The following is a 27,876-nucleotide window of genomic DNA, read 5'->3' on the forward strand; positions in this document are numbered from 1 at the left end:
TTTATCTAGAGATCTGATATGTGACTCTCTGGAAGATAAATTGAATTTATTTGCCTAACTTTTAAATTCATTTACTACAGCTTTATCTTTTAAAACTTAAAATGTAACTGCAGTCAGAAACTATTTTCACAGGATAGCTTTAAAAAAAAATTTCCCAGATGTACAGAAATATTAATAAACCTAGTTAAAACTAAAATGATTTTTGTCCATCTTTGAACTTAGTATTAAATGCATAGGAAATAATACAGCAAAAAGGAGCAGGAAAATAAAAAAAAGAAAAAGTAGATCCATGGAGATGAGAGTTGCAGTTGTTTAATCAATGAAGATCTGTGCTCTCTATTCAAAAGAAAAGGAACAAGGGTTAAAGTCCAAACTGCAGTTAATAGGATTTCGGTTTCAAAACTGTAGGAGGGGAGAGCCTCTGAAATGAAAGTGGCTAAATGCTAATGTGATTATCTGGGGCTGCCTTTCTGAAACAGAATTAGAATGAGATGAGATACCCCTCTGTTTAGAATGTATCAGGGACCATAGAAGATTTTTCTAGATCCTGATTTTCTGATATTATTTGATTAAAACAGCAAAAGAAATAGTTGATATTTGTTCTTTTGGTGTTGTTTGCAAGTGGGACCACTCAGGACCACTCAGCAGCGCTCAGAAGACCATGAACTGCCAGGGACCAAAGTGCTGAAATCCTTTGAGTCTTTTCCTTAGTCCATACTTCCCAATTTTTTTTTTAAAAGATCTAAAAAATGTGAAGTTTTGCAAAAAGCAAGACATTTTATAGCAGATTTCTGTTGGCCAAGATTTTCATATTTAAGCTTTACGCTGGTTGAAATAATAAATTTGCTGAACATATTTTTTGTTTTTGTTTTTTAATCTAAGATTTGAGTTCCTTTTGTGGGCTAAAAGGGACTTTTCAGATTGGCATATGTGCTAAAAACTTTCAGAGTAAGTAAGAAATGCAGCCACAGTGTTTGGTTGTTGTTGTTTCTTTATATTGAATCACCGTAATTCAAAGCTACAAAGCTTTTAAGTTTGAGTTTTGGTCATACAGTGATCAAACATCCATCCCTCCACCAGTGCACATTTTCCAGCACCAATGTCCCTAGCATCCACTCCTCCAGGCCCATCCCTCATCCCAACCCTCTCCTCTATTGCAGACAGTTTCCCCCATACTCTCTCTACTTTTGGGCATTATGGTTTGCAATATAGATACAAAACACTTCTTTTGGTGGGGCGGGAGTTTGGCCACACCCAGTTGTGCTCCTAGCTTACTCCTGACAGGGTTCTGGGGAGCCTATGAGAGTGTCAGGGATCTAACCTGGGACACCTGCATGCAAGGCAACAGCGTTCCCTGCTTATACTACCTCTCTGGCACCCCATAGTTTTGATCCATGCCAACGTTAGTTTAACATAGTGCTAAGAAAAGGGGACCATACAAATTTAGGTTTTATGGGGTCACTCAAATAGCCTTCAAAACTACATGCAGCTCATTATTCATGGCATAACCCTGAGAGTTTAAGTTGTTTAGTCAACCTTATGTTTTTGTTTTATTTTGTTTCCCTTGTTAAATTTGAAAACTCTCTAGTCGGGAATGATGTTAGGAAGGAGGCATTACATATTTGTGTGATTTGTTATCTAAAAAAAGAATGTTTACGTGTTTAGTTGAGTTACCATTTCAGAGAATGAAATTCTTCTGTATTCCCTGTATTAGTAGGCACAATATTTTACATACTTATTTATACTCTTTAACATTTCAACCTACAATTTTAGGTGGCTATTTCTTGGAATTAAGAATGAACTTGTTTTGGGGGTGAAGTAGTAGCACAGTGGGTAGGGCATTTGCCTTGCACGAGGCCGACCCGGGTTCGATTCCAGCATCCCATATGGTCCCCTGAGCACTGCCAGGAGTGATTCCCGAGTGCATGAGCCAGGAGTAACCCCTGTGCATCGACAGGTGTGACCCAAAAAAGCCGAAGGGAAAAAAAAAAAGAACTTGTTTTAACTCTACATATACTAAAACATTGCCCTCTTTTCTGAAGCACAAATATAAATGGCTTTGATTTCTTTTTTAAAAGTCCATAGCTCTATAGAAAAAAGAGCAGTCTAGGCACAAGGAAATGAATTTGACTTTGCCATATTTCAAATGGAGCATTGGTGTAACTAAGATACTGAGCTCCAGTGATTGCTTTTTCTACCAACTATATAGTTGGGAATCAGCTACCTAGTTATGTAATATTATAGGGGGAGTGGTTAGTCTTAGAAGTAAATCTTAAATTCAAACCCTGCTTACAGAATAAATGGTCAAATCCACTTTTCATTTCTTGATTTCAAAGGTGTTTTGTGTATTTTAACATGAATAGCCATACTTGGTACTTAAAGTCTTAAAGAGTATATGCTTAGTAACTATGAAATTATATGGGAATAGAAAAATAATTTTGGGCTGGAGCAATAGTACAATGAGTAGGGCATTTGCCTTGCACGCAGCCGACCTGGGTTCGATTCCCAGGTCCCATACAGTCCCCCGAGTGCCTCCAGGAACAATAACAATTCCTGAGCGCAGAGCCAGGAGTAACCCCTGAGCATCGCTGTGTGTGACCCAAAAAGCAAATTACTTAAAATTTCTCACACTGATTAGCATCATCTTATTTGGGAGTAAGGGGGATGGGTGAGCTAAACCTAGCTGTGCATAGGGTTTACTCCTTGCTCTGCACCCTAGTGGGACTCAAGGGACCATATATGATACTGGGGATCAAGCCCAGGTCAGGTACATGCATGGTAGTGTACCTTTCCTTTGGATAGTACCTGATGTACTATTTATCTAGCCCCTGATACTAATTTTTATGTTAAATTGTTTCAGAATCTATTTCATTGTAAGTATATGTTATTACTTCGTCAAGAGTTTGGAGAAATAAGTATCTAGAATCTAGAAGCCTCTGTTTCATCATTTCCCATCAGTTTTTAATGTCTCCTTTTCCTTTATTATTATTATTTTGGTTTTTATTGAGATATCATGATTTACAACATTGTTAATGGTGGAATTTCATGTATACATCTTTCTAATACCATACCTACCACAAGAGTGTTCACTTCTTTCCACCAGTGTCCCCAGGACCCCTCCCATCTATCCCCTGTATCCTCCAGGTAAGCTCTTTTCTGTAGAACAACTTTCAAGTTCTGTTACCTTTCGATATGTGTTGTTCCCTTATGTTGTTTCTTTCCTTTCATTTGTTCTGGTCTACTCTACAGAGGCATTAAAAAAAAAAACAGTCTAGGAGTGAGACCTTACAGTTTGCATTGTAGATGCCTTGCTTGCCCTTTCTCTTGCCCCCACTCTAACCTGCAATAGGGTTTTTAAATAATGGAAACTTGGGCCAGAGAGGTAGTTCAAAGGGCTAGAATACATGCTTTGCATGCAAGACCTCTGGGTTACATTTTACAAGTTGCATGGTCCCTCAAGCAATGCCAGAGAGACCCCTAAGCCCTAAGCCAGGAGTAACCTCTGAGCACCAGTGGGTGTGATTCAAAAGCCTACATAACGGGAGTGTGTTGCTGCCAGCAGGTCAACCTGTATTCGAGGGATGAGTGCATCAGCAGCCTGATGGCACCTTCAGGCTTCCTGATACTCCAAAACTGCCACTGTACTTCTAGCCAGACTCCAACAACTCAGGACCAAGTTTCCCAAGAAATTAAATGGCCAAAACTTAGATATGTGGGAGCCACATCCACAAATCACTGTGGGCTCAGCTATACAAGCTCTTTTATTGGTCTTGCTTCAGAGACCCATAAGTAAATATTGAAAGAGCTCAAAAGCCACAGTTAATCTTGGACCCATGCAAGGCTGAACAGACCAGGGTAAATTGGAGGGGCATGGGTCAGCCTGTGCATGCCCAAGCAAGAGCCCCTGGCAGCCACTTGCTCCCACAATCCAAAATATCCACCATGCTCCGGCCATACTCCACCATCTCTGGACAGACCTCTTCAGGATATTAACGTGTTGAAAATTCAGATATGCGGGTTTTGTGACTGAAGTCTCCAGGCTTTCTCCCCCCACTTCCATATACTTTTGGAAGCACCAGCAGTCACCTCCATGAGTCCAGTGCTACCATGTAAGCTTTTTTACTGACCTTGCCTCAAAGACCCATAAATAAATCTCAAAAGAGATCAAAAGCCACAGTTAATCTTGGACTATGCAAGGCTGAACAGACCAGGGTAAATTGGAGGGCCTTTGTTCAGCCTGGTGCATGGTCAAGCAGAGTCCCTGGCAGCTGCTTGTTCCCACAACCCAAAATCACCACCATGCCCCTGGCCAGACTCCACCATATCAGGGTGGACCTCACCAAGATATAATCTGCTGAAAAATTGCCTATGAGGGTTCTGTGGCTGATATCTCCAGGCTTTCTCAGGGTTTGAATGGGCTACCTCCCCCCACCTCCCTATACTTACAGTAGCCTTGGCAGTCATGTCCATACCCCAAAGCTGCCACCCAGTTAAAAAAGCTGTTCCAGCCTTACCTTCCTGATAAAAGTACTGAATGCCCTGAACAAACACAATGACCTCTTAGTATCTATATGGCAAACCATAATGCGCAAAAAAAGAGAGAGAAAGAAGAAAAGTGCCCACCATAGAGGCAGGTTGGAGTTGGGGGGTTGGGGATTCACGGTTGAGGGAAATGGGGGTCATTGGTGGTGGGAAATGTACACTGGTGGAGGGATGGGTATTGGGTCATTTTATGGCTGAAACCCAATCATGAACAGCTTTATAATGATCTATCTCACTATTTTTCAATTTTAAAAAAGCCTAAATAAATAAAGCAAATTCTAAATCTCAAAGTTCAGTCAAAATCATAATTGCTGTTTGATTGCTTGTTTGTCCCTTTCTATGCTTTATTGAACATAAAACAAATATCTGAGACCATTAAAAAGAAGAAAAATGGGAAGAAAATGTACTCAAGAATGTTCGGGGCTGGAGCGATAGCACAGTGGGTAGGGCGTTTCTCTTGCACGTGGCCGACCTGGGTTCAATTCCCAGGACCCCATATGGTCCCCGAGCACTGCCAGGAGTAATTCCTGAGTGCATGAGCCAGGAGTAACCCCCTGTGCATCACTAGGTGTACCCAAAAAGCAAAAAAAAGAATGTTTTCCTAGAAGTGAAAAGAGAAATCATGAGTACCTGTTCCATTAAATATAGAGTTTGCCTCATCAACCATAATAAATTCACAGCCATAGGATGTGAGTTGATGACGTGATGAAAAATCTGAAACATTGTGTCTTAAAGGAAATTTTATTGTTTTGAATACTATGTATTCATATATATATGTATACAGTCAAACATTTTAGTATGTTCAAAATACAAATAATTCAATATGTAAAATTATCTTCATAATTCTAGTTTTAAAATTTTTAATTTCTGAATTACATTTACTTACTTGGAGATTTATTTACCTTAAAATTTTCCAGGTGGTTATTATTAACTTTAAACTTTAGAACAAATAATACATATTTAAATTTAGAAATTGTAATCAAATTTATCTTACTAAGACTTAATCTATATGTCTCATGTCTAGTATATGAGATTAAGTATCTGGTATATAATAATGTATCTAGTATATAATAATCATTCATGGAAAACAGAATAAACTCAAAATTAGTGGAGAATAAACTTAAAAAAAAGTGTATTTTAATCACTGCTTTGCAGTTTTACAGTACTGCCAATGGTAGGATTTTATGTCTACAACATTCCAACACCAAACTTTATACCAATATATTGATTTCCCTGCACTATTGTCTCTGGATTCCCTCTTGGGTTTCTGTGCCTCAGTTTTCCTCCCAGAGTGAAAGAATAAACTTTTAGATTTAAAGAATTAATGTGCTTTTGAGGTTTTTTTCTTCACTGAAATTTTCTAGCCCAATACATTTTTATGTCATTAGAAAAAGACACGAATAAGGCTGTGTCATTAATATTTCTAATGTGAAAATTCTTGCAAGTGTTTTAAAATTTTGGATAGGTGCTCAGGATCTACTCTTGGCTTGATGATTGCTGGTTATCCCAGCAATATTTGAGGGACCTTGTGGTGCTACATATTGAACTAAGTGTTTCCATATCCAAAGTGTGGACTCCAGTGCTTTGAACTGTCTGTTGCAGATATTAAAGTTCTTAAGTGTTATAAGAAAGAACCTTGTTGCTCAATTTTACCGCATAAATATTAACACTGTTGTAAACTATGTTACCTTAATTACAAATTTAAATGAATGAATAAATTAAAACTGAGAATATTGTCAATAAAATTAACTTTCAAAGACATTTAAGGTATTCAAACTTTCGTTGCAATGATCTCATTAATGCTAAACTGTTATGTTCATTAAACCTCCCACTGCAACTCGTAATGTAGGTTAAAAATGACAAAAGCAAATCAATATGAGGTTCAAACTGAAGTTTTAATTATTTTTTTGCATGTTTAATTATTTACATTGTCTTATTTGTTTCTCTTTTCTTAGGACCTGAGCAGCAAAGATATGAAGAGAGATTTATATATAGTTGCACATGTGATACGAATAGGTACTGTACAACCTTATCCACTAATATGACTAAGAGAAGCCCAACTTGAGATAATTATATACTATGTATGATCTTTATTATTTCAGATCCAGGTTTAGTCTCATTTGGGTTGGAATTCTACCTTAGTCTCAGCTGCTATGGTAACTGAGTTTTATATAAACGAATCTATTTTTCCTTCACTTGACACATTGTATTTCATATTTATATTTGCCCAACCTTTTGTCTTAAGTTATCAGTTTTTTTTTTCATTCTCTCCGTCATGATGTCCCAAGTGTTATACCAGCCTTCCGCCTCAGAGTTTTTAGAGAGGGTTTCTTGGATTGCTAATTTAATAAACAAAAAATGGCCTTCACTGTGTTTTTTTTATCCAAAAGTATGTAACTATACTTCTTCCACAAAACTAGAGTTATAGTCATTTCTATAGTAGGTGGTGGTATCTAACCTATATCCCACCCAATTTGAAAGTTTTTGCTATTGCCCAGCCTCATTTCAAGTTTAGAACATAATATGTAGCATATGGTTTACCAAATATTCTTTCATAGATATTTTGGCATATCTTGTATATTTTCATCAAAAATATTTGATGAAGTAAAATAGTTTTATTTAGGAAATAGAAAGGAGAAAGAGACAGGGAAGGGGAAGGAGTTAGAAGGAGGAGAGGGCCGGAGTGATAGAATAGCGGAGAGGGCGTTTGCCTTGCATGCGGCCAACCCAGGTTTGATCCCTGCATCCCATGTGGTCCACTGAGCACTACCAGGAGTGATTCCTGAGTGCAGAGCGAAGAGTAACTCCTAAGCATTGCCAGGTGTGGCTCAAAAAGAAAAAAAAAATAATAAGTTAAAAATAAGAAAAGGAGAGGAACAGGAAGAGGAAAAAAAGGAGGTTATTCCAGATGTCATGTGCCCCCAAAATATTTTTTAATCCCTCCCCAACAAATCATTAGCCTAGTATTTACCACACTTTTGCTTTTTGTTTTGTGTAGCTTTGCTTAAACAATTTTTGGGAGTTCCAGTTTTCATTTGCAATTCTCTTGCCACCAGTAAGCACAGCTTTGACAAGCAAGAAATGTAAACTCTTACCCACTTTCTACTTACTCCAGCAGTGGTTCAGAGCAAATTTGACAGCAGAATTTGATTGGAAGAATATAACATTGTTCTTTTTATCTGTGCATATATAGTTGTTACCTAACAGCCAAATATTAAACTTTATATCCTTAATCTGCCTCAGAAGTTTAAATAAACTTATGTATTTTTTAAGAAATTCCTGAAACCAGTTATTTTTTCTCTCAGGTTACCATAAATGAGTATTGGCTTAGGGGTAGGTCAAAAAGTTGATTGAGGGCTGGAGCATTTTTGGATGACAGTAGATGAAGATTGAGGAGTCCTTCAGTCTTTCTGGTGTTTTCTTCTCTGCTCCAGGCCGGATGCTTCTGAATGACTCAAAGAAAGGCCCTGCTCACCTGCACTATAGACGCCCATATGGATGTGCTGTTCTAAGCATCCTGGATGTCCTACAGTCACTCACAGAATTAAAGGAAGAAAAGGATTTTGTTCTTAAGGTTTACACGTGAGTAATATTGTGAATATTAATTATTTGCAACATAAGACATAACAGCACTGCCCTTGAAAGCAGCAGTTCTCCAAACCTTATGGTACCCAGAATCATCAGGGTATATAGGATAGAAATAGTGGGGGTTTGTTTTGCTTTTCTGCTGTTGCAAAGATTTTGATCAAAAGTTTGAAGTTTGTGGTGAGACCCAAGCACCTATATTTTCAATTAGATTTTCAAGGTTATTCTGAAGCAGTTGAATTTGGAAAACTTGGTGGAATATATTTCCTCTTCCAAGATTAACCAGCCTCATTACTGAAAAGCTAATAATTATTTTTTCATGCGTCTTAGTTTTTAAAGTCTTCCATATTTAATACTTTCACCAACTATTGTAACTGATAATACTGATCATGACTACTGATGCAGGTTTCTTCAGACAATTATTTCGAGTCTAGTGTCCTGTCTTTGAAGAAAAGCCCGTTATTCTCAGGAGCTGTGATTTTACTGTTCACTTCTGCAGAAAGTGTATGACAGATCTTGTAAGTCTTATCCATCCAGACAAGAAATTATTTTTAGTGTTCATATAGAAGCAGTATATTTGTTATTTGTTCTTATAAAGCAAGAAAAAGAATAAAGTGGTAGAATCCTTTATTATCTTCAGGATTGAACCAGGGTCAGCTGCATTTAATTGCAGGGTAGGTGTCTTATTTAACCCCTGTACTATCTCTCTGACACATCTGTCTCTCTTTATAAATACTTAAGGTAAGAATAGAGTAGTAATGAAAAAGTAAGTTTAGCAAATTTTAAAAACAAGTGAATTTCTAGTTGGGAATTTTAAATCAGTTTTTGGTTTTAACCCAATATTGTTTTTTTTAAATAAAATCTAATACTGTTAGTTATGATGTTGGTCTATCTATTGTAATGGATCTTTTTGTATTGACTTATCTCTTCAGTTCAGGTATTTATTTAATTCAGGATTATACTTAATTTGGACTTTTAACCTACCACAGTTTATTAATTAAAAATTAAAACCCAAGTCTCCTCATAGCCTTTTTTTTTTTTGCCTTTTTTAGGGTGTGTCACACCCAGTGATGCTCAGGGGTTACTCTTGGCTCTGCACTCAGGAATCACCCCTGGCGGTGCTCGGGGGACCATATGGGATGCTGGGAATCGAACCCGGGTCGGCCGCGTGCAAGGCAAACGCCCTACCCGCTGTACTATCGCTCCAGCCCCCTCCTCATAGCCTTTTTTTGACAAGCTCTGTTTGTATATGTTATGGGATAAGGATATTTATTTGGGATAGTAACTTATAAATGAAATTTTTTGGTGGGTCTTCTCTTTTATGTATCAGTCACAGACTTTCTCACTATATTTAATCTGTTCACTTATTGCTGGTAAGATCTGCTTCTTGATATATTTTCCTCCCTTTGAAAATGGCTAAAAGAAATAAAAAATCATCATTATTATTATATTATTCTACTCTATCCTTTCCAAGAACAAGGAATTTATAGATAGCACTCCAGATTGCATCTTTTTGCATGTATCAGGTTTTTTTTTTTTTTTTTTTGCTTCAGTGCCTATTCTTATTGTAGATAGGAGCTTGCACAGCATTCCTCTTGAAATCATGCTGTTAGGCTTAAATGACCTAAATGCTTCTAAAAACAACCACTTTCAGTACTAACATGTCACTTTGCAAGAAGTGGTATTTATATATTGCTTTTTCTTAGTTGTGCCTCTGAGCTATACCTAATATATCAGTTCTAAGGAGACAGTGGTGTTTTTATAGAGAAGATATTCAAAATAATTTTTTAAAACCAGCAGGGTTAAAGTGTAGAATAAATTTTCCACTTGAAAATATTAACAGGTTTCCAAACAGCTCCCGGCTGCATATTTATGAAATTGATTTTGTGAGTAGTAGGGTTTTTTTCTAGGATTAGTGTTTTAAATCCACATCAGCACAGTGATCAGTCTCAGAAGCAGCAATATTTTTTTAGTATGTTTCAGGGGACACATTTGTTATATTGAGTTGAAAGCTTACAGGGTTTACTAATTGCTGCTGATACCGCTTTAGTCTTTGCAAGCATAGGATTATGCAAGGATGAAAGCCTTACATATAGGGTCAAGAATATCGCTCAGTGAGATAACATATGTTTCATATGTGTGAAGACTTGAGTTTGATTCTCAGAACCACAAATATAAATGTATAATGAATTGGCAAAATATAGCAGTATCTCATCATTACTTTCATTATTCAGAGACAGTCTTATCCAGAGAAGATTTTAGTTCCTGTATGTCTTATTATTTTTACTGATTTATAGACACTATTATTCAGTTTCATGTGTATACAAGAATGCACCACAGTCTTTTAAGAAAATCACAGCAAGTATCAAGGCCTGAAAATTAGGTCACTTACTAATGAACAAAATGCCTTTGAAAATCACAGATAGTAATTATATGCAGTTCAGTCTGATATAGATCTCATGTTACCTCTTCATTTAAGGGACAAGAGTTACAAGCAGACCATAGCTTGATGAACTGGATCCTAGGACACAAAAGGAAAGGAAGACCGAGGATCAAAAGCCATCAATGGGGAAGAATTAGGAAATGTTTATAAATAATGCATGTGAGGGGTCCAAAGTGATAATATAATGGTTAGGGCATTTGGCTTGCATGCCACAAACCCAGTTCAATCCCCAGCACCACATATGGTTCTCCAAGAAGCCCTGCAAAGAGTAATCTCTAGCACCACTGGGGGTGACCCCCAAACGAAACAAAACAATAACAAAATGCATGTGATTTTGTTATGTCAATGTGTGGTGATCACTCTCCAACTTCACAATGAAAAAGGTCCAAATAAACATTTCTTTTGCAATAATAGACTATTTCATCAGTTATGTTAAAAACCACATTACATAAAATATCTGTATTGTATGCTAGTCAATTATATGTAGCACTGTAGCACTGTCATCCCGTTGTTCATCGATTTGCTTGAGCGGGCACCAGTAACGTCTTCATTGTGAGACTTGTTACTGTTTTGGCATATCAAATATGCCACAGGTAGCTTGCCAGGCTCTGCCATGCGGGTAGGATACTCTCAGTAGCTTGCTGGACTCTCTGAGAGGGATGGAGGAATCAAACCCGGGTTGGCCATGTTCAAGGCAAATGCCCTACCCTCTGTGCTACTATATTATATATTATTACATATAATATATTATATATCATATATTATTGTATATATAGCAATTATATACATTATGTAAAATTGAGAAATATTTTCCCTGGGACCCTTTGAGCCTCTTGGATTTTGATGCCTATAATCCTCAACTCTGGGAATTTCTTATCAATGATTAATTATTGTTTCTTCACATTTGCCTTACTGTTCTTCAGGAATTCCAGTGGTTCTTATATTGTTCCTGACACCCCAAAATTGCTGCTATGCCTTTGGCCGACCCCAACAACTTGGGATCAAGTTTACCAAGAAATTATATGGACAAAAGTTAGGTATAAGGGAGCCAGGCCTACAAACCACGTCTGGCTCAGCTATACAGGCTCACTTATTGACCTTATTTCAGAGACCCATAGATAAATCACGAAAGAGATCAAAAGCCATGGACCCACGCATGGCTGAACAGACTGGGGTAAATTGGAGGGGGGCAGGTTGGCCTGTGCCTGCCCAACAGAACTCCTAGCAGCCACTTGCTTCTACAATCCAAAATCACTGCCATACCCCTGGCTTGACTCCACCGTCTCAGAGCTCACCAAGATATATTCTGCTGAAAATTCGGGTATGCAGGTTTTGGATTGAAATCTACAGGTTTTCACGGAGTTGGAATGGGCCATCTCCCCCCACCTCACAATACTGCCAGAAGCACTGGCAATCACCCCCATGAACCAACTCCAGTGCCACCCTGTGAACTCTATTACTGGCCTTGCTTCAGAGACCCATAAATAAATCTCGAAAGGGATCAAAAGCCAGTGACATAGCAGCGAGTCCCAGAAGACACCACAGAGTTGGAGATCTCTCTTGGCCCCATACCAAGCCAGTTTCTCAGGGGCACTCCAGATGGAGCAGGTGCAGTCTCCCCACCTACTCCAGATGGAATCCCGGCAACCAAGAGCTGCCACAAGCAAGGCCCAGGTATGCAGGTTCCTGGACTAAATTTCCATGCCGCATGGCGGCAGAGGTGCCAGGCTGTTCCTCCTCGGGTCCCTGCCCACTGGTCGGCCTGGGTGTCATGCTCACAATGTACCTCTAGGCGCCATCTTAGGGCACCAACAGCCCTGGTCCAAAGACTCCCAATTGAATCCCAAAATAGATTAGTGCCATACATAAATGTCTTTGGAACCCAACCATTTACAATCAAGGATTCCAGAAGTACGTGGCCATAGCACCCATGATATTCAAAATGAACAATGGACAATAAATGATCTAGCATCTGCCCCTGGCAGGCAGGCTTGAATGGTGGTGGGAAAATTTGAGCAAAACATAATGCCCAAAAGTAGAAAGAGAGTATTGGGGAAATTGCCTGCCATGGAGGCAGGGTGAGGACTGAGTTGGGGAGAAGGATTTACTGAGGACACTGGTGCTGGAAAGTGCGCACTGGTGGACGGATGGGTGTTCAATCATAGTGTGGCTGAATCTCAAACGTGAAAGCTTTGTAACTGGATCTCATGGTGATTCAATTAAAAAAAAAAAAGAGCTTCTCTAAAGGACAGGAGATATTTCCCATTATGTGGTATTGAGTATGGTGCTCATTAGTGTTGTATATGGCTGTCTTTATCAAATTAAGAAAGGTTAAAAACATATCAATTAATCATTGCAAGTTAACTTTTATTCATATATTTTCTAATAACTGTATTTGCTATTCTTTTAAGGTTTTTTGACCAAATAATATGAAATAAATGGGGGGAGAAGCCTCATAAGGTAATTACTACAAGAATTCATTTTTTTTATTGAATCACCACGAATTACAAAGTTACAAAGATATTTATGATTGAGTTTCAGGCATATATTGTTCCAACACGAATCCCTTCACTAGTGCTCATTACCCTCCACCAACATCTCCAGTTTCCCTCCTACATCACAGCCTGCCTCTGTAGCAGATACTTTTCCCCTTCCCCATTGTCCTAGTGTTTCCCTCAGTGAGTTATCTCCCCACCCTCCTGTTCTAGTGCCAAGCTTCCTACTGAAGAGCAACTCTACCACTCTATTTCTGTTGCCATTGGGCATTTGATAATCCCTATGAGGTGTTTGGTTTTTTTTTTTTAATAGTCCACAAGAAGGATAATTCTGAGTGTGTTTTCCCTCTGATTGATTTCAATCAACATAAAACTTTTCAGATCCATCTACATTGCAGCAAATTGAACAAATTTATCTTAAGGCTGACATTCACAAATTTTTTTTTCTTTTTGGGTCACACCTGGCAATGCACAGGGGTTACTCCTGGCTCTGCACTCAGGAATTACCCCTGGCTGTGCTCAGGGGACCATATGGGATGCTGGGATTTGAACCTGGGTCAGCCGCGTGCAAGGCAAACGCTCTACCCGCTGTGCTATCTCTCCAGCCCCTGACATTCACAAATTTTAAGGATCAAGATCAGGGAATATCTTTTCTTTTTTTTGTTTGTGTGGTTGGGGGGGCCAGTGTGTCACTATTCAGTTCACTAAAATTTATGATTAATATAAGCCCAGTATCAGAAAGGCTTTTAAAGTGTTTTTTTTTCTTTTTGGGTCACACCCAGTGATACACAGGGGTTATTACTCCTGGCTCATGTACTCAGGAATTACTCCTGGCGGTGCTTGGGGGACCTTGAACCGGGTTGGCCGGATTCAAGGCAAATGCCCTACCCGCTGTGCTATTGCTCCAGCCCCGCTTTTAAAGTCTTGATCACTGTGAAACAGTAGGGGGCAGAGAGTATGTGCTCTCTATATATGGGTCCCCAAAATAGAAAAAGGCAGAACTGATTTAGTCATACCTGGGTGCTTCTCCCAGATTAGCTGACCAAAGAAGTCACTCCTTTTTCCAGGATGAAGAAGGTGAAGAAGGGGCAAAAGTGCTACTCATGGGAGCCCTTCTGCCTAGAAAGAGGAATAAAATTAAGTATTTAAATATTCCTACTTATGCACTACAATTATGTATAACTTATACATTTCCTTTTTCCCCTTATTACTGTATTAAAACATTCATGTTTAACTTGTAAGAAATAGTTTGAAAGTTTAAATGTTTGTGTGTTTGGGAACACACCTGATGGTGATTAAGGCTCACTCCTGGCTTTGTGCTCAGGTATCACTCCTGGCTGACTCAGAACTGCAAGAAAAGCAGCCTACCCACTGTACTATCTCTCTGGCTCCAAAGTTAAATTTTTTAATAAATAAAAAGGTAGCTTGCACTGTTTACAATAGCCAGAATCTGGAAAAAACCCGAATGCCCCAAAACGGATGACTGGTTGAGGAAACTTTGGTACATCTATACAATGGAATACTATGCAGCTGTTAGAAAAAAGGAAGTCAAGAATTTTGTAGTTAAGTGGATGGGCATGAAAAGTTTCATGCTGAGTGAAATGAGTCAGAAAGAGAGAGACAGACATAGAAAGACTGCACTCATCTATGGTATATAGAATATCAGAGTGGGAGACTAATACCCAAGAACCGTAGAAATAAGTACCAGGAGGTTGACCCCATGGCTTCGCGGCTGGCCTCACGTTCCGGGGAAAGGGCAACTCAGAGAAGCGATCACCAACTACATTGTAGTTGAAGGCCATGTGGGGGAAGGGAGTTGCGGGCTGAATGAGGGCTAGAGACTGAGCACAGCGGCCACTCAACACCTTTATTGCAAACCACAACAGCTAATTAGAGAGAGAGAACAGAAGGGAATGCCCTGCCACAGTGGCAGGGTGGGGTGGGGGGGAGATGGGATTGGGGAGGGTGGGAGGGACGCCGGGTTTACGGGTGGTGGAGAATGGGCACTGGTGAAGGGATGGGTTCCCGAACTTTGTATGAGGGAAGTATAAGCACAAAAGTGTATAAATCTGTAACTGTACCCTCACGGTGATTCTCTAATTAAAAATAAATAAATTATAAAAAAAAAATAAAAAAATAAAAAGGTAGCTTGCAAGTTATCCAGAATGAATCAGATTGGATAGTTTGTATCAGGTTGATCTTACAGACTCTCTTCAATTAGTACTTGATGAAAATAAAGAAATGTGTGCTATTTTTTTAATCTTTATTCTTTTTCTTCTTGTACTCTATAAGAACTATATGAAATGGTACTCAGCAGCAGTGTTTTTAAATCCCTAGGCTGAAGCATCTGTTCTATTTTATTAGAACTTGGAACCAAAGGCCAAAATAAAAGTTGATACACCCAAACTGGACTTTTAATATGGAGCGTTTGCATTAAATTAAGCTCTGAGACAATCAAGACTAGTTGTAGCTATGTAAATACAAACAAAATGGAAAAGCTACCAGTTATCATAAAGCTGGGTGTCGGAGTAAGTTAGAGTATCTTTCAGCCTCTCTATCTCCATCCCTTATTCTGCTTTTGGGACCACCATATACCTCTGCTTTGACTATGTCTCTCCCATAATCACCTGTAGAATGAACATAATACATATCACATGGGATTATAAGAACTAAATGAAATAAAATATGGTAAATAGCCCAACCATTTCCTTCCATCGGTACCCTTATGAGAATGCACACATAAGACTTTATAAGTAACTCTACATTTTCTTAGGTGCTTTTATGGGTTGCCTACTTCAAACAGAATTACAGATGAAACTGAGTGACACCCATTAGAAACATAGAAATCAAGAAATATGAGGAAAGATGAAAATGGTGAATGAAGTTTGGCACATGAGAAAATAAGAATAATATTCTGAACTTTTTGTCAAGCAGCACACCTGTTCTGGTGCTTCTGAATTCCATGTTGAAAACTAAAACTTTTTTTTTTCTTTTTTGGGTCATACCCGGCGATGCACAGGGGTCACTCCTGGCTCATGCACTCAGGAATTACTCCTGGAGGTGCTTCGGGGACCATATGGGATGCTGGTAATCGAACCCGGGTCAGCCGCATGCAAGGCAAATGCCCTATCCCCTGTGCTATTGCTCCAGCACCGAAAACTAAAACTCTTTATCCCTTGTCTCATTTTGTTTAAGTAAAAGCTTTCACGTAGTAGCTGAAGTGCCATTTCATTGCTTGTTAGCTCCCTTGTGGAGAAAGTGAATTGCCATAGAGGCAAATAGGCCTCTTTCAATCACAATCCTTCATGCATCTTATGATAGAGGAAAAACTGTAAGTATCAGTAATTATGCTCTAAATATTAATTTGATTGGATGCAGCATAATCATGCTTCATTATAATCAAACTAATGCTTACACTTACAATTTTTCCATATAAGCTACACCCAGTGATTGGGCTAGTTAATATAGGATTATAATGCCATATCCACTTAGTTGCAGATGATTTCAGTAGCTCCTTTTGGTATTTTGGAAAGAGATATATGAAAGGCAATTAGACATGGCTATTTTGATCTAGAAGAGAGGACACTGCTTAAAAAAACAAAAGCAAAGAGGAATGTCTGATATGACTGCAAAATGTATAGAATGTGGTGAGAGCTAGAAGGTTCTGGTCTGGAGACAGTGGATTTCCCCCAGTAGAAGGGAATCTCTGGGAGCAATGTGGGGGAGAGATGATAAACTCTCCTGTGAATATACAGTCTTAAAAGTTCCTCAGTGTGACTCAGGACTAGAAACTTATTTGGGATTTGGCAGCTTTGGGTGGTGATTGAAACTATGAGAATAGATGAAATTGCCCAGGAAAGCTACTAGAGTAAGAAAGAAATGGGTTAAAGGCAGACTGTTAAGGGCACAATTGTGCAAAAGGGAGTAAAGAGGAGTAGCAAGAACAAGGTTGTTGTCTCATAGATGAGTTATATTGGTTGAGTTAAAAGGTATACATGAATAAAATAATGTACCTTATCACTTTTGGTGTCATTGACAAAACACCAGCCCCTTTATGCTGAGTAACCCCCAATGATCGTGTTATTGGAGAAATACTGAATTTAGATCATATATTGGAGGAATTTAATTAACTTTAAATACTGTTTGCTTGAATATTTCTGCTTGTAGAGGGAACATGAGAGGGAACCAAGAGCCTCATAACATGAAACATATGGTCTACCACATCCAGCCCCACAAATCCATCTTTTGAAGAAAGGGGAAATTTGTCATAGCAAATAGTCAGGCTCCTGTTAAAGAAAGTGACTGCTGATCTTGTAAACCTAGAAAATGACAGAAAACTGATTGTAAGACAGTTCTTTGAATTCTCACCAGCTGGGCACTTACTTCTCTGATGTGTTGTCTGGTTGGAAGAGATGGGACTGTGTGCATGTCAAACAGAAGTGACTGAATGGACTTCTGCCAGCACCTCTCATTTTTTTATTTCCAGCTGAGCTGTTAAAATACAAATGATAATTTTAAAGTTAACTCTCTCCCTTTCTTTGTGTGGAAGAAATTCTTCAAACAAGAAACTATCTTCACTGCTCTGAAATGTGAAACCTCATTTTTCAAAATTTGGGGCAGCATCTCTGGGTCAGAGGGACTTATTTATATTATGGAGTTGAAAGGCCAATGATTGAATAACAAAATCAGCTAGTGACCAACATCCTTTATCTCTGAATTGCCTCTATACAAGCCCTTTTATTTAGAAAAATGTGCTTCATGTTGCTGTTCAGCAACTGAGAGTGCTATTATTGGGATCCCCACTTGGAAGTCATTGTGCTGCATTGAACGCTTCTGAGTATATATGGAACTATCCTGAGATTATTCTTTGTATGGAGGTCCTGTTTTCTGAATCAGTGGCTCCATATATGCCTATCCAGCAGGCAAGGGATAGATCAGGCTATGGGAATTCTACATCAAATGGAATTTCCAAGTGACCTCATTCTAATTGTTTTATCAAGATGCCATCATTAAGATGAGGAATTCCTTATTTCTAACTAAACTGTACCGTGTTATGCTGAGTGAAGTCAGAATGAAAGGGACAAGTTATGATACAGTTATGATCTGTCTCATGTGTTTAACTTAAAGATACACAGTGAAATAGCAACAAAGATCCAAAGGCAACATTAAGAATTTTCTGCAGGAGAGAGGGATACTGGGATCATTGGTGGAGGTGAATGGGCACTGGTGAAGGGATGGGTAAATGATCACTGTATGAGTGAAATGCAAACACAAAAGTTCATGAGTTTGTAACTGTACATCACAGTGATTCTCTAATAAAAAAATTTTAAAAAAGAATCATTAGGCTTTTTTCACACTGGAAAAGTCATGCTTTATCATAAACATGTATTCCCTTTTCTGTCCTCTCACGCTTCTCTAAATAAATTTCTTTTCATCAGAAAAAAAAAGAATTTTCTGCAGGGGAGTAGTATAATGACAGTAGAATGACAATATGAGGATAATACAAAGTATGGTGATTTCTAAACAGTAGTACTTGTCAAGTGGTGTTATTTTCTTCATTAGGAACTTTCCTCTGGTGTTATATGCATGCATGAAATTGTGTAAGATCAAGACTACAAAAGACAAGGTATCAGGAAGGAAAGTGCTACTTCAGAGATTAGACTATCATATTGTCACTTTAAAATATTTGTAAAAAAAAAATTTGTAAAGATTCATTTAGAATTTGTGCTTTCTTCCAAGTATTAATCTTACGTTTGCCATAATAGAAATCAAGACTTTAGTTAAGTATAGGTTCATTTTTGTAGGAAAAATAATTTGAAGTTTTCTTTCAAATTTAGTGTTAAACATTGGAATATCGAAATAGACATAACTTATGTACTTCTGTTGCAGGTGCAACAATGAGAGTGAGTGGTCCCAGGTCCATGAGAATATCATCCGCAAGTCCAGTGCCAAGTACTCTGCCCCCAGTGCAAGCCATGGTGATGTACTTCTCTGGATAGAAAACTCTGTGTTGCATTTGCAGTTGCTGATCACATGTTTCTCTGTTGATTTGTTCTCACTAGTTGCCATGTACAAAGTTCAGTTCTTTACAGACATTTATTCTCATGCCTAGGCACTTCCAATTATTTCTTTTTGTTCCATTTTGAGAGCTTCCCTGATTGCTTCTAGCCAAAATACATTTCTATTCTGTGATGGATTCCATGCACTTTGAGACATAACTTGAATTCCAATTTAAATCCACAGAGAAAAAGTGTTGCATTTGAAGTGGTTTGACACATTGTGAAGTCTGTGCTTTCCCGAGTAAAGATTATATACTCAGTACCCAGCCCTTAAAAAGATATATTGATATAATTTTTCTGTTCCTGTTTAGTATTAGTATCATCACCAGAAAAGCTAGATTATAAAGAGAGGATCAATGAGTAGTCTGCCAGTATCAGTCATGTATGGACTTGAATAGGAAATCTTTATTTTAGAATTGGGGATGAAGAGGGCTGGGAGGGAACTGGGGTGGAGTAGAAGAAAATCTTTGTTTCAGAGCAGCTTTTATTTTAGCTCAGCTTCCCCTTTTCCTTTTTCCTACACTAAATAATTGCATAAATAGTAATCTATCAAAATAATTTTATCTGTAAGTACTCAATGCAATTAATCATGGAAAAAATATACTGTTTGGGGGGCTGGAGCGATAGCACAGTGGGTAGGGAGTTTGCCTTGCACTTGGCCAACCTGGGTTCGATTCCCAGAATCCCATATGGTCCCTCGGGCACCGCTAGGAATAATTCCTGAGTGCAAAGCCAGGAGTAACCCCTGTGCATCACTGGGTGTGACCCCAAAAAGTAAAAAAAAAATACTGTTTAGGGGCCAGAGATAGTACAGGGGTTAAGAGACTTGCTTTGCATACAGTCGACTCTGGTTCTAACCATTGTTAGAACCAGTACTGCATTGTTCCCAAGCATCACCAGGAGTGATACCCAAACACAGAGCCAGTAGTAGACATTAAGCACTGCTGGTGTAGTCCAAAACTCCAGAAAAGGGGTTGAGGAACAGAAAAGAACTACGGGACTAGAATGATAGTACAGCAGATAGAGTGCTTGCCCTGCCTTGCACGTGGTCAACCTGGGTTCAATTCCCAGTTCCTCATGTGTCCCCAGAGCCCAACAGAAGTGATCCCTAAGCACAGAGCCAGAAGTAAGCCCTGACCACTAGGTGTGGCCAAAAGCAAACAAACAAAAAATACTGTGTTTTCCAAATTTCTTTCATTGAATTAGAACTATTTATGTACCTCTGAGCTCTTATACACCCTTGAAGATAAGTATAAAATGTACATAAAATTGTTATCCTGAGTTTTTGATCTCTAAACTATGTCTTATCCTCTTTCATATAGCCTTCTTTTTAACTTTTATGGTCTTGTCTGTATAAATAAGCCTTAAGTAACAGTTTATTTATTTAGTTAGTTTTGGGGAAGGCCACACCTCAGGATGGTCCTCAGAGCTTACTCCTGAATCTGAGCTCAGACATCTCTTCTGGTGGGAACTGGGGATAGTGTGGTGCTGTGGATGGAACCTGGGTCAGCCTTGTGGACAAGCACCCTACCAACTGTACTGTCATTCCAGACCCTTTCAGCAAGTTTACAATCACTGCAAAGCATGGCAGTTTGCTGTTATTGAGAACCTCTTTATCCTTATTCTTTCAGTATCAGCTGGTAGTCAGTTAAGTAGTTCCTCAGAGCAGCTTCATACCAGAAGCTGCAAAGTTTGAGACCCTTAGCTGGAAATATTTGATTTCTTTAAGATTCTTTATAGCATGCTGATCCTTAGAATGGCTCTCACTATTTTGAATCCCTTATGTATATGCCTGTGTGCCAAGTCTCCATGCTGTTGCTTGGAAGTAGGAGTTCATATTCCTCCCTAAAACTAGACTAAAGCAAGAGGAAAATAAAATCTTACTTTTTTAATGTAGAAAAGTTACTAGCAATTTGAAAAACTACTGACTGTTCAGTATTTATAGTAGTCTTTCTTTACTTACTTGATTTGTAAAGAGAAACCCTTGGCTATATGTTCTTAGGACATGATATTAAAATATGAGAACTATCTTTCAAGAGAGATGGTATAAATAGTACATTAAAAAAAACAGCTTAATAGACAGATGGTAGAAACTTCACTTCTCAAGGTTAAGATGTTGAGTTTTGTTTTACTCCCTAACGCAGGAGCCATAGAAACTTCAGCTTGGAAATGCGCCTATCCCTCTGTTTCAAGGGCGTCAGACTTCACAGAGCTCAATTAGGATTGTCTAATGAGAAAAGGTTTCATACACATATAGAAAAACTAAGAAGTAAAATAGGCAGATTGACTTGGAGAGCAAATTAAATAATTGAGAAAAATTGAAGTACATTTGAATGACTTAATAGATGGACCTTGAAAACTCCATAAACTGTCCATCCAGTTTATTACCAAACTTCTAAACATAGATTTCCATTGCTGGACTTAGGAATTTTGAGTCAAGGAATTAAAAAAAATTGTGAAAAGTATATTCAGGTGTTTATTAGTGTATTTCAGTAAAAATAAAGTTTTATCAGTCATTAATTTGCTTTGCTATAAATGGCACTCATCTTGATAAATCATAAATAGTTCATTTTATTGGTAGTTCTGTTTCAGAAATACTTTCTCTTTGAGTAAAATCATATAAAAATGCAGAAAGAATTGCTCTATTGGTTTTTTTGGGTTATCACTAACTCTCTTAGGTTTAATGTTTGTGGCTCATTTTCTTTTTAGCCTCTTAGATTTGCATTCACAAACCTGATTTTAGAAATCCCAGTAGCATATTGAGAACAAACGATGACAAAATAGTTGACACATTGGTTTAGGTTTTGGTTATGGTTTTTTAGCCATACCCCGGAGTAATCAGAGGTTACTCCTGACTCTGTGAGTTAGTGCTTTGGGGACCATATGTGGTGCGGGAGGTGGGGGGATCAAACGGGGCCATCTGTATCTACATACAAGGCAAGCACCTTAATTTCTGTATTCACACTCTCTCTCTCTCTCTCTCTCTCTCTGTATTTTAATGGCTATTTATTATTACTTTTTTTACACATCTTGGATTAATATTTATACTATTAATTCTTATCTACCTTTTACACGGAAGATGGGGTGGAAAGATGCAACACTGGGCTGCTGACTCTCCATTATTATACATGAGTCAGTTTTTTCAGTCACATTTTTTTTTTTTTGCTTTTTGGGTCACACCTGGCAATGCACAGGGGTTACTCCTGGCTCTGCACTCAGGAATCACCCCTGGCGGTGCTCAGAGGACCATATGGGATGCTGGGAATCGAACCCAGGTCGGCCGCGTGCAAGGCAAACGCCTTACCCGCTGTGCTATCGCTCCAGCCCCTCAGTCACATTTTTATCATGTAGTCTTCAACCTGGGATGAAATCATTAAGAAAATAGTTTCCTTGTATCAGGAATCAGATTAACAGAAATATTGTATTGACCTAAGTGCTTTCTTTTTCAGTTATTTATTCACTTTCCACAATTTTCAATCCTGTCTGAGATTTGTGGTCAACTTCACACACTGATACATAGATATACTACATCCGCCCACAACTATAATTGTAGTTCCATTTACCAGCACCAACTTTACTCACTTTACCCATTTGAAACTATCCAGCATTTGTCATTTTTTACTTTCTGCATTATTTTCACTTAGCATGATCACCTAAATTTCCATTCATATTGTCAGGTAGACAAAACAGATAAAAAAAACCTGTTTCCAGAATTTTTATATAGGCTATTTTTATAGTTGTGAGGTAATATTTCATTGTGTTTTTGAGTTCCCTAATAATACATGATACTGAATTTCTTTCATGTGCCTATTTTTCAAATGTGTATCTGCTTTGGAGAGTGTCTATTAAATATTCTGCCTAAATTTTAGGCTCATAAAACAATTGTGGTTCAGTGAACCAAGTAACTAGTTTATTAAAAATTACCTTACGGGACTGGAAAGATAGTACAGGTGTTAAAGCTATTGTCTTGCACACAGACAACCCAGGTTCAATCCCTGGCTCACAACTGGTCCTGTGAGCACTGCCAGTGGTGGTCCTTAAGCACAGATTCAGGAATAAGCCCTGAGCACAGCTAAGTATGGGCCAAAATCAAAGCAAAACAAAAATTACCTTAGGGTGATCAAAATCTCAAACACCAATTGATATTTGGTTCCCAGACTTATTTGGCTTACAGAAAAAAAATTCTTTTTTTAGAATTAACCTTTCCAGAAAAAATTACTCAGTGGCCCCTCTGGAAATATACCTTAAGTAAACAAAGCACCCCTAATTTCACCCTAGACTGCCCCTGGTTTTCAGTGCCTCCACCAGGGTAGTATCGTGCACTTTGAGAAATATTGGCCTAAACCAGAATACCTTGTGATTTTTTTCTTCTCTTTTCTTTTGTTTCCATTCTTTTCTTTTTGTTTCCTTTTCTTTTATTTTATTCTTCTCTTCCTTTCTTTATTCTTGCTGTTGTTACTAGAAATTGAACCCAGGAAGTCACACTTGTCAGGCATGTTTTACCCCTGAGCTATATGCCTGGCTCTCATAATATTTAGTTTTCAGAGCATGCGATCCTGTTTTTAGTGACACACATGGATCATCATATGTGTAATTCTAGGGGCTTGGGGGCAGCATAAGTTTAGCTGAAGCAAGAGGTTATCTTGAGGTTCTACCAGGTTTGTTGTAGAATTCTTTATCATGGTTCAATTGTGAAAATGCTTGTTCTTAGTTACTGGGATACATTGATAAGGAGTTATAGTGTAACTCAGTGGTAGAGCCCTTGTCTTTATGTGTGAGACCCTGGGTTTTATCCCTGGTCCTCCAAATAGAGTACGTTCATCTGCCAAAATGGTGCATATGACTCCTCTCTCTGACTTCTCATTATCCACTCTTCATCGTCTTTCATTATGTATTTGCAGATATTTTTTATTTTCTTGTGCCAGTGATGAAAACAAGTTCTCATCATTGCCAGAGTGATAGTACAGTGGCTAGGGTATTTGCCTTACATGTGACTGACCCTGGTTTGATCCTTGGCATCCCATATAATCCCCTGAGCACTGCCAAGAGCAATTCTTGAGTGCAGAGCCAAGAGTCATTGCCGGGTGTGACCCCAAAATAAGTAAATAAATGAAAAATAAAACACATTCTCATGCATGCAAGGCAGCTACTTTACCACTGAACCACATCCCTGGTTATGCAGACCATTCTTATTCTACAATTCCACATGGTATTATCTCTATTGTAGACATTTTTATGATTGTCCCATATATCCTAATTGCCCTTCCCTCATTTCTAGATCTTTATCTACTCATCTCCTAAGTTCCTAGATCAGTAAGGGTGCTTCCTGCTGATTCATATACCAGAACCTAAATTAAGTTTTATACTAGCCATTAATCTTATGCAGTAATATCAGAGGCTCTCCTTAATCATCTAGCCTTGATCTCACAGCCTTCTAGCCAGTGGTTAGAGTGATGAGTCATGTGGCAAGGGAGAAAGTGGTTTCTAGGATATTATTACTTTATGAAAAAAAATCCTAGGAACAAGAGATCATATTGCCAAAAAAGACAGTATAGTTTAACCTCACAAAAGCACTCTTTTCCTTGTAGTACACCGCTTCCTTGCAAGGGGATGATTGGGATGTGATGGATGATTTGTTGTTTTCTTTACAAGTCATTGTAAGGTTGACCCAGCAAATTGATTCCCATATTTTGACATACTTCTAGCATGAATTAATGCCTCCTAATTCATTCACTTTTCTGGCTGGTGGAGCTCCCTAACACAAGTTATTTGGTCACATTTATTTCTACTCTTCCATTGTTTTTGTGTCTTCCCTGGGTCCCTAAATATATACATAGTCCAACCTTACCACTCAGTGTTCACTAGAATTGAGACTGTTCTGGACTGGATACTGGGTAACAAAAAGGAAGGGAATTCAGTATCCCCAGATTTAAGACTATGTTAAATAGACTAGTTCTCTAAGTATTTTTTTAATTATTATAGGTTATGTGATAGGCTCATCTCTCTATCCACTCCAGATCAACTTCCCACTCCTGCCCCCATTACTTGTTAATTGACAGTTATGGTTTTAGTGCACATTGTCACCTCCCTTAGCCATTCTCAGATTCTAGAGACTCTCCACTTACGTTCTCATGTTACTTTTAGCAGCCTATTCATTCCCTTCACTTTCTCCCATCTAACCTGGCACTGTCAGTTCTTTATTCTAGTATCTGCGGTTTATTTTGTCAGTTGATATTTTTCATACCCTTCATTTGTTTTTCTGTATACTACAAATGAGTGAAATCATTGTTTTCCTTCTGCCTCTGTCTTATTTTACTCAACATAATTCCTTCCAGATCCATCCAAGTTACCATCCAAGTTATCCATACAAATTACATGATTTATTAAAGTAGATGAACAGTATTTCAATATGTATATAACACAACTTCTTTTTTCACTTATATGGTGTTAGACATTTGAGTTGCTTCCATATCTTAGCTTTTGTACTAAGATATGCAGTGAACATAGGTGTGCATGTATCTTTTCAAATTAATGTTTTTGTATTTGGTGATTGTATTTTGTGTCTCATACCAAATGAGAGCTCTATTCCTACTTTTATTCCTATTCCTACTTTTTTTGAGAAATCTCCATAATGTTTGCCATAGAACCTGAACTAGGTAAAATTCCTACCAGCCATGAACGAGACTTTCATAGCAACTAGATCCCTGCCACGTCTTGTTGTTTTCAATTTTGAAAAACATATATACTTTCTCACTGGTGTGAGGTGATACCTCATTGTCGTTTTAATTTGTATTTCCCTGATAGTAATGAGCACTTTTTCATATGCTTACTGGCTATCTCTATTTCTTCTTTATAGAAGTGTCTACTCATCTCATCCCATTGTTGATGGGGATGTTGATTTTTCTTATAGTCTTAGAATTCCTTATCATAGCAATTAGACAAGAAAAATAAATTTTAAAAATCCAAATTGTAAAATAATTCAGACTTTCACTATTTTCTAATGGCATGGTAATACATATAGAAAACCTTTTAAAAACTCCACTAAAAAAAAAACTTAAGAAATAATAAACTAGTAAAGTGAAGTAGCAGACTACAAAATCAGTACACAAAATCTTTTGCATTTGGGGCTGGAGCGATAGCACAGCGGGTAGGGCGTTTGCCTTGCATGCAGCTAACCCGGGTTCTATTCCCAGCATCCCATATGGTCCCCTGAGCACCTCCAGGAGTAATTTCTGAGTGCATGAGCCAGGAGTAACCCCTGTACATCGCTAGGTGTGACCCAAAAATAAAAAAAAAATCTTTTTCATTTCTGTATGCAAATAATGAACTAAAAGAGAAGGATATATAAAAACAGTCTACCCCATTTAAAATAGTGCCCCCAGAGTCAAATACTCAGGAGTCAACAAATAATGTTAAAGAGTTATACCATGACTATAATCACTCATGAAAGAAGTAGAAGAGGACAACAGGAAGTGAAAATAATTCCATGTTCATGGATTGGTGGTATTAATATTGTCAGAATACCTATCTCACCCAGAAAATTATACATATTTAATGCAATTCCCCTCAGAATCCCAATGACATTTTTAAGAGAATTAAAACAAACATTAAAATTTGTATAGCTGCATAAAACCCAACAAACACCAAAGCTATCCTGGGGGGGTGAGGGGACAGATTTGGAGGTCTCACATTCTCTGACTTTATAATAGTAAAGAATTGTACTTTAGTACAATTAATTAGTAATCAAAACAACATGGTACTGGAATAAGGATAAGATGACAGACCGATAGATTCTGATCTATTGGTCAATTCTGATTGTGGTTCCACTCATAAATCCTCAGATATATGAACAATTAATCTATGATAAAAAAATTGGGTGCATGAGATGAAGTAAGGATAGTCTCTTTAGCAAATGGTGTTGTGAACAGTAGATACTACTTATAAAAAAACGGAAACTATCTTTATCTCACACCATACACACAAAGATCAAAAGCCTAGAGATTAGACCAGAAATAATAAACTATATTGAGGAAAACATTGGCAGAACTCTCCAGGATATCAACATCACAGGGTTCTTCAGTAATCTGAATCCACTGCAAAGGTAAAGAAAAAACCAAGAATTAGCAAGTGGATTATATAAAATTGAAGGTTTATATGTGGCAAAAGAAACTTGGGTTAAATTAAAAAGACACCCAACTGACTTTAACTTAGACACATAATGTCTAAATTAAAGAACTACATACAAAATCTATAAGGCACTCATAAAGTTCTTTCGTGTATTGAGGTCATCCTAACTTAAATTCCTTTAACTTGGTAGAATATTTCTTTGGAATAATGTATGATTTCTCCATCAAAAATTTTCTCCCAAGATACCTAGTTTTTTCATAGAAAACTGTGACTATGTCTTTTCTCGTGTCATAATACAGGTGTAAAGTGTAGTTCTAAGTAAGAAAATGCTTTTATTTTTGCAGGTCTTATTATTTCTCTTCAGCTTCTTCGTGGAGACATGGAACAGATTAGGAGAGAAAATCCCATGATATTTAGTAGGGGATTGGCAATAACAAGAAAATTGGGATTTCCTGATGTTATCATGCCAGGTAAGTAGAACTTCATGGGGCTGGGGTAGGACAAGGATAGGAGAATGAAATCCAGTGCTACTCTCATGAGCAGGTAGTGAACTATCCTGTGGAGGAATCCTTCAGTCATTAAAACCTCTGCATTCTAAATCATGTTGCTGATGAGTCTCCAGCCT

The 27,876-nt window shown here is 38.0% G+C and overlaps 1 protein-coding gene across 5 annotated transcripts in view; it reads left to right on the top strand.

Moving 5' to 3' along the window:
- Window positions 1-27,876, top strand: part of DOCK3 (dedicator of cytokinesis 3) — a 440,374-nt gene that overhangs the window by 259,199 nt on the left and 153,299 nt on the right. For all 5 annotated transcript variants that reach the window (XM_055135368.1, XM_055135371.1, XM_055135372.1 and 2 more), the window contains exons 11-14: window positions 6,498-6,558; window positions 7,977-8,124; window positions 18,955-19,043; window positions 27,596-27,721. In XM_055135368.1, coding sequence (XP_054991343.1) covers window positions 6,498-6,558; window positions 7,977-8,124; window positions 18,955-19,043; window positions 27,596-27,721 — 424 coding nt within the window. The remainder of the gene's footprint in view (window positions 1-6,497; window positions 6,559-7,976; window positions 8,125-18,954; window positions 19,044-27,595; window positions 27,722-27,876) is intronic.

Source organism: Sorex araneus, chromosome 4 (genome assembly GCF_027595985.1).
Source record: "Sorex araneus isolate mSorAra2 chromosome 4, mSorAra2.pri, whole genome shotgun sequence".
NCBI classification, from domain to species: domain Eukaryota; kingdom Metazoa; phylum Chordata; class Mammalia; order Eulipotyphla; family Soricidae; genus Sorex; species Sorex araneus.